Here is a 13,543-nt window from a genome sequence, read left to right as displayed (position 1 = left end):
AATCTAGTGTCCCTACGTCTGCCACATGTGGAGAAAGATTCTTTTTAAGTGTACAGTATGTACACTTTCTTGCTCTGTCTCTTGATAGATAAGAAATGGAGAACAAAATTAACTATTGATTTATTTTCCCTGGTACCGGTGCAGATATGACAGTTTCTACTGCAGGGATACGTTTGTGACTTGCCTTGTTTCTTGGCTGGCTTATGACTCCCGACTGCTTCCCACACTGCTACACACTGATAGTGTGTTAAAGCATATTCTCATGTTTTGACCATGTTTAGTCCAGTAGTCCACAAAGCTACAGTTGGCTCCAGCTCTGCATGGTATTTCATTGAAGATACAGTGGCTTGCAAAAGTATTCGAACCCCTTGTTCATATTTTGTGCACATGTATTCAGCTCCTTTTACTCTGAAAACCGAAATGAAATCCATCGCAATCAGTTGCCTTCAGAAGTCACTTAATTAGTTAATAGAGTTTAGTCTCAGTATAAATGCACCTGTTCTGTGGTTTGTAAGAGAAAACTAGTGAACAAATAGTACCATAAAGACCAAGAAACTCACCAGGCAGGTCAGAGATTAAGTTAAGGAGAAGTTTAAAGCAGGGTTAATTTATAAAACATTTCCCAAGATTTGGGAATCCCAAGGAGCACCGTACAATCCATCATCTAAAAATGGAAAATGTATTCTACAACTGCAAACCTCTTAAGACATGGCCGTCTTAAGCAAGGAGAGCACTGGTCAGCGAAGCAGCTAAGAGGCCCATGGTCACTCTGAAGGAACTGTAGAAATTCACAGCTCAGGTGGGAGAGAAGCAAGAAAAACATTGTTGAAAGAAAGATATAAGAAATGCCATTTGCTGTTTGCAGTTTGGCACAAACCATGTAGAGGACACAGCAAAGAAGGTGGTAAAAGGTGCTGTCAGATGAGACCAAAGTTGAACTTTTTGCATGGATGCAAAGCAACATGTGTGGCAGAAAAGTAACACTGCTCATCACACTGAACACACCATCCCCACTGTGAAACATGGTGGTGGCAGCATCATGCTGTGGGGATGCTATTCACCTTCCAGCAAGACAATGACCCTAAACATACAGCCAGAGCTACAGTGGATTTAATTAGATCTTTTAATATTCATGTGTTAGGATCAAAAAACCTGCCCAGTCAAAAAACCTGACCTAAATCCCATTGAGCATCTGTAAAAAACAAATTAAAAAGCTGGTAGAGACTCAAGTTTTTTTTACCCCAAAAGACTTGTAGCTGTAATTGCAGCAAAAGGTGGCTCTACTAAGGGGGCTGAATACATTTGCATTCGATTTAAATTTTGAAAGCCGAGTATCATTTCCATTCCACTTTACAATTATGTGCTATTTTTTGTTGGTCTGTCACTTAAAATCTCAATAAAATAAATTTAAGTTTGTACTTGTAAGGTGACAAAATGTGAAAAATATTTAAGAGGTATGAATACTTTTGCAAGCCACTTGGATCTATGGTAGCCCATAAGGCCATTCATGGCCATAAGAATATATTGCAGTCTATAGGGAAGTTGAATCTGCTATGCCCTAGCACAGTGAAAGCACTCTGGCCACAGCCTTTGTGGCCTGAGCTGTATTAAATAACCTTATCATGATGGACTGGATCACAGGGGGCATTCTGGCTCTCACGGTCAAAGCTGTGCCACATCCAAGACTGTCAATCAAGGAGACAAATCCGCCTTTTTCAGTCGAACTAAATTGAGGACCAGATAAGTGCGTGGGTTTTATAATTACAAAAAGACAATAAGTGAAATAATTCATTCTGCAAAAGTGAGAACGTACGGTTCAAGATGTTCCAAGTCATTAAGCAAAATGAGAGCATGCTGTTCAGCATAGTTCATCAGACAGAAAGTCATCCCCTTTGTATTCCATTCTCAGTGTCATATCCTCTTCCATGTGGCCTAATGACAGTTGGCAGCATAACAAAGTACATCACTGTTTGCATGCACCATTTTCAGTTTTTTTCAGTACAACCCAAAGTCAGAAAAGGTTACGGCAGTAAGGACAATGCAAAATGCAGTGTTTCTTACTTTTACTTTAAATTTATTCCCTTGCAGACAAATCACTATGCTCATTGCTATCTTACACCCCACAACAAGTCTGTTTAGAAATATAGCTGTGCTGATGGGCGTGGTGGTGGAAGTGAGGTGTGTTTATGTAAATTTATGGCGTATTGATATTTAATTCATTAATATACATCCATTCGTAAATTTAAGATCTTAAGCACCTTCCAAAAAAGTTGCAATGAGGACAATTTAGGGATAGCAATTTGTTTCTCAACAAATGTGTAAGAAAATGATTGAAATGTTAAAAACTTATTAAATTATTAAACTTAATAATTAATGCAGTGATGGGGAATGTCTGTACATAAAAGCCAGTGGCACAAACCTAAGCTGAAATCCCTCATATGGCTCTGCATCAATTCTACCATATCTGATATGGAGATACATTCACAAATGCCACAAAAAACTTTACTTTTCAAAACAGAAGCTTTGTGTTAACCATGTCCAGAAGCAGCCTCAACTTCTCTGAGCTCAGATGCAGCCTAGATAGACCCTCACACAGTAGAAATGTGTTTTCTGTTCAGCCAAATTAGTATTTTTTTTACGGACCTTATGAGCTCTAGACCCAATTGTCTTTTAGCAGAAACAGTCTTATGGTATGAGAGTGGGTCAATAAATGTTTATGTCGATGTTGGCAGCATTAATGGAGATTTGAATATATATTATATTGAGTAACATTTGTTGCATCCAAGACAAATACATTTTTAGGGACGTCCATGCCTTTTTTATCAAGACAATGCAAAACCACATGCTGCACACAGTCCTGAGAATGTATGGAGATGGGTTTTTAAAGTCTGCAATGACATAAATGTCAAAGTGAACATAAAAACAAATAAATATATTCTGCTTTAGGGTTGTTGTTTACATTAATGTCAATTTAATGGTTTTGCTATTTCATCTTAAAAACGTAAAGACATCAACCTGCATAGTGTGTAAAAATGATATGCGAAAGGCTTTATATGTGATCTTTCCTTAAAATCTAAATGTTTCATACATTTTTAAACACTGTCTGCCTGTCTAGACACATTAATAGTGTTGCACACTTGACACAGTGAGAAAAAATGGCTTGTTTTTATTGCATTGTTCTCTGAAGAAGTGTGACCTCCAGTGTCAGCTTAAATGTAATTCTCTATTTGAAGTTCCAAAGGGCTCCATAAATTCCAACCCAAGAACAGTGTCTGTGTTCAGCTCGCTGCCTTCTTGCAATTCAGGATTAACAGCCTTTGTTTGAAGTTCCATGGAAGACAGGTTCTCTAGAGTATTTTCACCCAAGCAGGCTCACAGGTTATTTTTCCACCACAGAATGGTTTAGCATATTGTGCTTATTTAAAATAAGGCAGTTTTGATGTTCTGTTTTTATGTTTTTCTAACATTCAGTGTAAATGGCATTCAAAAGGTGGTGGGTACCTTTGAAGATCTTAACAAAAATAAAATAAACTTTCTGTTGTGGCTGGCCATCTACACAAAAACACAGGGTTTTGGTCACTGAAAACCAAGCTATTTCATATATATCTGTAAGATGGAGATTGTTAAAACACTAGCACAGGTGATGTTTCTTTTCAACACACTTTTTCTTCAACTAGTTTACTAAATTGCTAGGTTTCGTAGGCATGTCGGAGCTTCAATTAAGATTAACAGCACTTGTCAAGCCATTTTTTCTTAGTGTATCAACTGTTTTGAACATTTGAACATTCCCTCTCATCCTTTTTATATCATACCTGATTATGTTTGGAGGAAGTAAGAGTGGCGATTCAGGTGAGTTCAGCAAAAGTGAGACTGTAATGTGCGTCAATGTATCTGTAATTAGCCCAGATGTACTTAGCACTTAGCAATGCTTTTCATTGGCTATGTCTTTATTTTGTTTATGTTTTGTTCTAGCACAGGGCTATACAGTCTTATCTGCAAGGGGTCAGTGTGGCTGCAAGTTTTCATTGTAAACTGTCAGCAGCATGCACACCTGATTCCACTTGTTTAATCAGTTGGTCAGTCTTCAAACAACTGATCACACATGCTTCTGTTTGGCTGTATGAAAACCTGCAGCCACACTAGAGCTTAGATTGGGCCCAAAAAAATCCCGCCCAACCCAGCCTGAGCCAGTGCACGTTCTGCCCGAGCCCGAGCCGACCCGCCCCATAAACTGTCTTTGTAAGCCAGAGCCTCATTTAAATCCCACAATTTTTTAGTAAGTAGAGCGTTAAAACAGCTTTTAAAAAATATTTTTGGGCTGTTTGAATGAGCGAAATCTGTTCAGAATGATGTTAAATAACACTGCAACCCTGAAGAGATCTGCATAGATCTGTTTTTTAAGATTAATAGCTGTACACAGCGCTGCAAGTCAAGTGTGTAATGCGGACAAAGCTTACTTCACAGTTCCAGGGCTTCTTGATTATAACATTTTAACCTGTGCAACTTTTTTTTTTTTAAACACAGTTTGATTTGTTACGTTGCTGTATTGTGATTATCACTCCATCACTTAATAAAAATAGAAATAGCATTAAAATCTGAAGAAAGTGGTGGGAAATCTCAGTTTGGGCAGAGAATCAAAGCTCTAAGCCACACTAGTCCTGTTCATGCATCTAGTAAATCAACCAAAAAGTGTCTCACCTTTGCTAAGGTCACCTGGTCACAATAGACAGTAGACTTGAGGTTCACCCTTGCCTTTTCTTTGACAGTGCATCTCTTTCAGTGAAGTGATGGAGGAGCTGGGCGTCACCTTCAGATGCCACAAGGCCATGAGGAAAAGAGGAAGACCACGAGGAAGAGCTGCCCTCACAGGAGTCTTATGCAATTCCAAACGCATCATGAGGAAAGAAACTATGGCCTAGAAAGACATTTTAACATGCAGACTGGAGATCCATTTGACTGAATAAGACTCACAAGAGACCTTCTCACTCACAAGTCGTCAAGGATGTTTTTAAATTATTTCTTTCTTTCCTTTATTAAAAAGATTAGAGCATTTGAACATGGATGTAACGTACATTGCTTTCAATTTGTGGTTGAAGAGCACATCTTGCAATAGTTGTGTTTCTGAATGAAAATGAAAGGATTGGGGAATTGGGGATTTTTCAGTTGCCCTCACTGAAACATCACATTCTACATGGTACAGTAGCATTTCTTGTGCTGTCCTCACTTTTCAAAATAAAAAGGTTTTACATATTTTAAACAGCATCTGTTCTTCTATATACTTCACCAGTGATTCCCCACCTCCTACTGTATGATACGGCTAATAGATTGTCATCACACATTGCAGTGTGTTCTGTTCAATGTTCTTTTCTTTTCTCTCACTGCGCCAGAGGGAATTTGAGGACAGACAATTCCAGACCTGATCATTTTGACTGTGACAATTCGAGACATCCTTTCTGCTGTTCACAAAGCGTCTGCCCCAAGGTATTGACCAGACTAATGTTCGTCACAAAGCTCAGGTACGATCAAATAGAGGTCAATGATCAGACTTGCCACACATTTTAAAGGTTGGAGCATTGGGGAAAAGTGCATTCTGAGATTGGATAGTGGAAAGCTTTCTTTTAAAATGTGATGGGTCTGCCTATAAATGCATCAGCGGAAATGATGTGGCATACATAATAAGTGAAATGCAAAGCAGGGTAGCTATTTGCACCTTACTGTTACTGCCATGATTGTACTGTGACTTTTTTTCTCTGTCAAATGCACCCATGTTTCACTTATTAGTATTGCATGCAAGGGATTAATTAGTGATTTAATATGAGAAGGGCTGGAGTGGATCTATCTATCTATCTATCTATCTATCTATCTATCTCGTCTATGAGTCTGTCTATCTTTAATGTAATGTTACATGGCATTACATGTTTTTTTTATTCAATCTCTCTCTCTCTATCTCTCTCTCTCTGTGTCTCTCTCTCATCTATCTCATCTCTCTACGAGTCTGTCTATCTTTAATGTAATGTTACATGGCATTACATTTTTCTATTCAATGTCTCTCTCTCTCTCTCTCTGTCTCTCTCTCTGTCTCTCTCTCATCTATCTCATCTCTCTATGAGTCTGTCTATCTTTAAAATAATGTTACATGGCATAAAATTTTTCTATTCAATCTCTCTCTCTCTCTCTCTCTGTCTCTCTCTCATCTATCTCATCTCTCTACGAGTCTGTCTATCTTTAATATAATGTTACATGGCATTACATTTTTCTATTCAATGTCTCTCTCTCTCTGTCTGTCTCCCATCTATCTCATCTCTCTATGAGTCTGTCTATCTTTAATGTAATGTTACATGGCATTAAATTTTTCTATTCAATGTCTCTCTCTCTCTCTCTCTCTCTCTCTGTCTCTCTCTCTGTCTCTCTCTCATCTATGTCATCTCTCTACGAGTCTTTCTATCTTTAATATAATGTTACATGACATTAAATTTTTCTATTCAATGTCTCTCTCTCTCTCTCTCTCTGTCTCTCTCTCGTCTATCTCATCTCTCTATGAGTGTGTCTATCTTTAATATAATGTTACATGGCATTACATGTTTTTTTTAATTCAATGTCTTGTGCAGTTAGGCCACTTTTGTTGGATTAATCACAATAGTGGTTCTCATCCACTGAAAAATATAATTAATGCTATAGAAGGTTAATGGTCATGTACTAAAGAACAAAAATAGCCTAAACCAACATCATAGCCATTCACAGCTGCTCCAGCCAGTAAATCACTTTATCTATTCTGCTTGCACTACACTGACACAAAAATGCATTTGTCAGTGATGAAATAACCATTTACATTTTTAGACTTAGGTCTAGCTTAAAATGAAATACAGCTCTGGAAAAATTAGAGACCACCTCAGTTTCTAAATCAGTTTCTCTGATTTTGCTATTTATAGGTATATGTCAGAGTAAAATGAACATTGTTGTTTTATTCTATAAACTACATTTCACAAATTCCAAATAGAAGTATTGTCATTTAGAGCATTTATTTGCAGAAAATGAGAAATGTCTGAAACTCCTGGAGCAAAATTCAAAAAAATTCAAGCAGTTCAGTTTGGTTTGATGGCTTGTGATCATCCATCTTCCTCTTGATTATATTCCAGAGGTTTTCAATTTGGTAAAATCCAAGAAACTCATCATTTTTAATTGGTCTCTTTTTTTCAGAGCTTTATAATAAGTTTACCTGTTAACACTAGTGTATATTTTTTGCAGAACAAGCACTTAAAATGCATAATAGTGAAAAAAATATTTAAAAAGATTACATTTAAGATGTTTGTTTATAATTGTAACTAATTATTTTAATTGAGCAATTAGTTGTTAGATTAATCAAATAATCGTAAAAAAAGAAATCAAGATTAATCAATTAAAACCATCATTATTATATTATAGTTACGGTTAGCAAAGTTACGATTTAAAATTCATGTTATTTTGTACATGCAGACAATACAAGTAGTGTATATTTGTTTATTATTTATTATCCTTTTTAATTTATTATTTATTTTTTTGCGCGTGTGTGTAAATGCATAGGTTTCTCAAGGCTTCTGACAGCTGCTTTACTAAAATGAAAATCTCAGAGAGACTGAGAACGCTGTTCAAACACGAGGAGATAAGAAATGCTTAGAGCTGTTTAAAACTAGCAGCCTGTTTCAGAGCCTGCAGATTCAAGTGAACCCAATGGAGTAAAGACTTCACGGAGACTTCACTCTGAAACTAACTGCAATTATTAACTGTGTTAAAATATATTTCCCCTCTGCTGCAGTTATGTCACAACTTATATATTTCAAGCATTACTTCAGAAGCTTGTGAGACAGAGATAAAATATCACACCCCCCCCCCCTTAAAAATCTAAGGCTGTGGTTATCTCCCTCCTGCTAATGCTAAATCGCTACATTACAACAATCGTGTCTTAGCCAAAGGTCAATAGATATCTTCTGATAGTAGATGTGATCAGATCTCCTAAGCACTGCCCTGCAGGAGTCAACCTAAGTTCAAAGACCCAACAGCCTGGTGGGAACATCTGATAACAACAGAGATTATGACAGCTTGAAGAGAACAGTCCCAGTGTTGCAGCATGAGCAGAATGTACAGTCTGTACTAGCAGCTCCTGACACCCCTTCCATCTGTTAAAGGGTCGGGTTGGATTTTAATTTGGATTTTTTTAGTAGTTTTTTTTTCCTGTAGCTTTAAAAGACACTACTTCTACTGCATACAGTCCAGTCAAATGGCAGTTTAAAGCAAAATCTAGCATGTAAAATCCCCCTTACCTGCTAGTTTTTTTCTATGTGGTTGCTGTGGTATCCCAGATAGTTGCTTTGATGCTGCGAAGTGCATATGCTGTGTTATCCAAGGAGGTTGCTCTGGTGTAGCTAGGTGGTTGCTCAGGAATCCAGGATAGTTGCTATGATGTTGCAAAGTGTGGTTGCTTTGGTATCTCAGGTGATTATTATGCTGTTGTTAGGTGGTTGCTCTGGTGTTGCTAGGTGGTTGCTAAGGTATCCCAGATAGTTGCTATGATGCTGTGAAGTATGGTTGCTGTGGTATCCCAGGTGATTGTTATGCTGTTGCTAGGTGGTTGCTCTGGTGTTGCTGGTGGTTGCTGTGGTATCCCAGGTGGTTATTATGCTGTGGCTAGGTGTGTGCTGTCATGTTGCAAGGTGGTTACTTTGGTATCCCAGGTGGTTATTATGCTGTTGCTAGGTGGTTGCTGTCATGTTGCAAAGTGGTTGCTCTGGTATCCCAGGTAGCTGCTATGATTCTGCAAAGTGTGGTTGCTGTGGTACCCCAGCTGATTATTATGCTGTTTTTAGGTGGTTGCTCTGGTGTTGCTAGGTGGTTGCTAAGGTACCCCAGATAGTTGCTATGATGCTGCAAATTGTGGTTGCTGTGGTGTCCTAGGTGATTATTATGCTGTTGCTAGGTAGTTGCTCTGTTGCTGCTGGGTGGTTGCTGTGGTATCCCAGGTGGTTAGTATGTTGATAAAGGTTGCTCTGGTGTTGCTAGGGGGTTGCTCTGGTGTCCCAGGTAGTTGCTATGATGTTGCAAAGTGTGGTTGCTGTGGTATCCCAGGTGATTATTATGCTGTGGTTAGGTGGTTGCTCTGGTCTTGCTAGGTGGTTGCTAAGATATCCCAGATGTTGTTGTTTGTTATGATGCTGCAAAGTGCTTGCTAGGTGGATGTTAAGCAGTTGCGAGGTGATTCCAGTAGTTTTTTAAAGCAATAGTTATGTTGTTCAGTGGTTGCCAGGTGGTTGCTAGACATTTGCTGTGGTATCCCAGATGGTTTATTGGGTGTTGTGTATATTTGTGTCATCGTGACACTTTTTTGCACCCATTTAATTTCTAGATAAAACTACTTTGCTATGCTTAAACTGTTTATCTGATCAAAAAGCTGTAAACAAGCCCAAATCTTGGAGTCAAGCCAAACAGTCGGAAGCTGGAACAGTTCCAATATCTCAATACTGTAAGAAAAGGTATGCGGCGAATATCTGGGAGAAATATGAGAATAAAGATGCAATATAAACTGGATCACAGTAGTATAACAGTTGCACAAGAGTCTCAAAAACATTTATTTCATTTTACCTTTATTAAAGCTTTCCTTCTGTTCAGGGGACCCACTTTAAGTGAACTATGGACATCTGCAGTAAGATCTTTAAACATTTCTACAATTCAGCTATAGATGAAAGAGCACTTTTTTTATTCTTGCCATCCAAAATTTAATTCAGCATTTTGTGATGTTGAGGTTTGGACTCTGGGATGGTCAGACTCAGACTATGAGTGAATGATCTACTGAGCTCTGAATTTCCCCTTCTGAAGTCTCCATTGCTCCACCAGCCGCTCGCGTTCAGTAAAACTAAGCCGGATCCACTTTTAAAGGCTGTACATGTGACTTAAGTACGTAAAGACACGTGACGTGGCCAGAAGAACTCCCATGAAAAGTGACCCGACACAATATTTTATCCCTTCTCCACTCAGTTTACAAACTGAATAATACGGACTGCCACTTTAAGTTTACGTGCCTTCTTAAAGTCTCTCTAAAGCAGTTCTGCCTGTGTGTGAAGGTTATTCAGTACAGTGAATAGCTTACACTGACGCCAGTCTTCGAAATTACAGTGAAAAAGAAAGGAATTCAATTAGCTTGATTTAAAGCCTCCCACACTCACCTCTGTGACCCTACCATTTACAGTACATATGAAGAGGCTCTTAGATTGGTGCACTTGCCATTGTGGGTTATATGTGTGACAGGAGAAGTGAAGGAGTCAGAGAAAGTGAGAATGTGTAGGCGCAGGTTAGAAAGAAGTGGAAGAACGAGAGAGCGATTGAATGAATGACATGAATTGCAGAGTCTGACCTGAAGGTACGTCAATGATTCAGATGGAATTAGGTTGAAGTAAAACTGGATCGTGACTTTACCACTAACTCAGTGTCTGTGTTTTTCTGTGGAAAATTTCTAATACAATTAGTCGTACTTCAGAGAATGGTCTGGAAAAGGAGGAGAGCATTTATGGCTAAATGAAAAATATGAGCATCTTTGCCTGCTTTTTAAAGGGTCTTATTTTGAGACTTATGTTCAGACTGTAAGCAAGGTAAATATGTAGCCATGCTAATGGATTCCTGCACGTTCATTAATCTAATGCAGAAGTTTGTTGCATTGCAAGTGATTTAAAAAACAATTTCAAATCCGATTTCATCAGCCATAGCGTCCAAACCAGAGCTGTTCACAAGTCTTTTTTTCCCAAGTCAAAGTCAAGTCTCATGTCTCTTTTGGCTGTAATGAAGCTTCCATTTTCTGTCTTTATATCTAAGAATTTCAAAGCATTTACTTTATTATTCAACAACATAAAAAAATTAATTAGGTTGGTAATTATAGTAATAAGATGCGTAAATGACTTGTGCAGGTGCTGCCTTAATGAAGATCCAAACCAAGACATTTCTCTCTTTTGTCTCATTTTGTCCGTGGTGTTCATGTTACTGTCACTGTAGAGAGAACAGGGGGTTGTAGGTGAAGAGATAGGCTGTGTCTCTAAAAGTGTGCCTCTTTAAAACTATGTGCCCTTGTAAAACTCTCACCCAATGGCACAAAAGACTCTTAAGGAGAACAGCAGTGTGCAGGGAGTGCAGGGGACAGGTCTGTAAATGCTGATCTGTGAAGTACAGTGAGTAGCAGCAGCACTAAAGAAACTGCATGCGTTATAATGCACTGAAGAACTAAACGTTACAAAAGATTGCGGCTGCTATCAGACTTTCCTCAATGTTAATACTCCAAAAATAGGAAACATAATGATTGTTCACGAGTCTGATTCACAAACTCAGTACAAACTGAGACACATCTGTTCAAACCATCTCCAAATGTGGCTTGGGTTCGATTTGCCAAAAACAAATTTCATGTGTTTTCTGGTTCTTCACACTTAATCAGGTAACAATTTAGATATAGAATCAGATTTTAGCTGACAGTCTGACTAGTCTAAACAATGTTATTGTCATTTTAAATCCATTTTATGCCACTGTATGCCTGTCACCATCATTACATTATCGAGTTCAAGTACGTTATTCAATACAGCTCTGGAAAAAAAATTAAGAGACCACTTCAGTTTTGAATCAGTTTCTCTGATTTTGCTATTTATAGTTATGTGTTTAAGTAAAGTTAATATTGTTGTTTTACTTTATAAACTACAGACAAATTTCAAATAAAATATTGTCATTTAAAGCATTTATTTGCAGAAAATGAGAAACGGCTGAAATAACAAAAAAGATGCAGAGCTTTCAGACCTCAAATAATGAAAAGAAAACAAGTTAATATTTATAAAGTTTTAAGAGTTCAGAAATCAATATTTGGTGGAATAACCCTGTTTTTTATTCACAGTTTTTATGTATCTTGGCATGTTCTCCTCCACCAGTCTTACACACTGCTTTTGGATAACTTTATGCTGCTTTACTTCTGGTGCAAAAATTGCTTGTAATCATCCATCTTCCTCTTGATTATATTTGATTTTCCATATTCCATATGTTTTCAATTTTTAAGTGGTCAATTTTTAATTTCATTTTTAAGTGGTCTCTTATTTTCCTCCAGAGCTATAGATGGATGCATGATGACCTTAATAAGTTTTACTGAACTCAGTATTGTATAAGGAGAGCCCATTAATATCAGTAAGCTGATATTTATTTAGGGGTTATTTAGATATTTTAGATATTCCAAGTACAGTGTCTCATTATTGCTCTTTAAAGGGGAGTAAATGCATGATAGTTCTATTATATTATCATTGTATGAGTAGCAAAAACAGGTCTTTAAATTACAATAATATTATTACATTTTTCATGACAGGCCTATGGCAATAATATGATAGTATTATATTTTTAAAAAGCAAAATTTTCTTTGAAAATGATAAATATTCTTAAAACATTAAACATCATTTTTTTTCGAACAATTAAAAAATTGAATGGGCTTTTCCTGGCTATTTTTTAAGTGTTTAGTTTAACTTTTATTCAGGCTGCAGGCACATTTTTCGGATTTGTTTCTTAAGTTAGATAGTGAGATGATTGTCCACACTGTCATTTTGTTTCTGTCTGTTTAGACTTTGATAAATCAATCTGTATACAATCTAGAAAATGTCATAAATGAGATTTGGTACATAGACTTTGATTTGACTATAAAACCTTGGTTGAAATGTTAAATGTCAGGGACTAACGCAGAACAGATGTCACATTTTCCCCATGTTATATTCAGATAATCAGGCCAAACCACAAATCATTGACATGCATGACCTTGCTGGTCTGTTTATTGGTCTGTTTACTTCATAGCAAATATCATCTGTACTTCAGATTATACTGGATCCATTATAGTACCTGTACACACTCGCTGCAATAATCCATCTATCTAGCTGCACCCAAACGCCAATCCCTAGCAAGCCCTGAGAGTGAGAGCTGCAGGTGCAGGTGCAGCCCCACTTTTCATCACTCTCACAGCATGCACAACACACATTAATCCTTGGGAGGTCACACGCATGAAGCCAAATGTGCCATTAGTAGTAATGACTGTCCTCTCGTGCCGAACAACAGCCACCTCTGTGAGCGAGCCCCGGCCGTGCTCAGCATTAGCTAGCAGCGCTAATGGCCAATCCTCTAATGCAGATCGCCACAGAGAGGCTCTCTATAAGCAGCGAAGTGCCAATTAGTTCGGGAACACAAACACACTGACACCTCCTTCTGATCTCTTCACTGCTCCTGAAGCCTAAATTGAATTACTTTATAATTACTGTGCAATTCTTCATTGGCTGATTTTTTTAAACCAAAAAAAAGGGTGCTCTCACGCTCTCAAAGAGAAGCATGGCTCTTAAAGCTCTCATTCCATCATTTTTTCATTCATTTTAAAATATCTAGTTGTGGTTTCTAGTATAAATAAATGCCATGTGAGTGATGATAGGATTTCGGCTCTTGGTCATTATTATTCATAAATGCAAACATATCATCTCTGATTGGCTGACAGAACTGCAATGCAGCGCGATGGACAACAGTT

The 13,543-nt window shown here is 37.7% G+C and overlaps 1 protein-coding gene across 6 annotated transcripts in view; it reads left to right on the top strand.

Moving 5' to 3' along the window:
• grik1a (glutamate receptor, ionotropic, kainate 1a) overlaps positions 1–5,257 on the top strand; it is an 85,158-nt gene extending 79,901 nt beyond the window's left edge. For 2 of the 6 annotated variants that reach the window (XM_007247252.4, XM_007247255.4), the window contains one exon: positions 4,767–5,257. In XM_007247252.4, the coding sequence (XP_007247314.2) occupies positions 4,767–4,919 (153 nt within the window). In that variant the 3' untranslated portion in view covers positions 4,920–5,257. The remainder of the gene's footprint in view (positions 1–4,766) is intronic. The other 4 variants (XM_007247253.3, XM_049468929.1, XM_022681427.2 and 1 more) reach the window with 3 other exon arrangements.
• Positions 5,258–13,543: the final 8,286 nt, after the last annotated feature.

The sequence above is a fragment of the Astyanax mexicanus genome, chromosome 20, assembly GCF_023375975.1.
Source record: "Astyanax mexicanus isolate ESR-SI-001 chromosome 20, AstMex3_surface, whole genome shotgun sequence".
Lineage (NCBI taxonomy): Eukaryota > Metazoa > Chordata > Actinopteri > Characiformes > Acestrorhamphidae > Astyanax > Astyanax mexicanus.
This window is presented reverse-complemented; position numbering and strand designations above follow the sequence as displayed.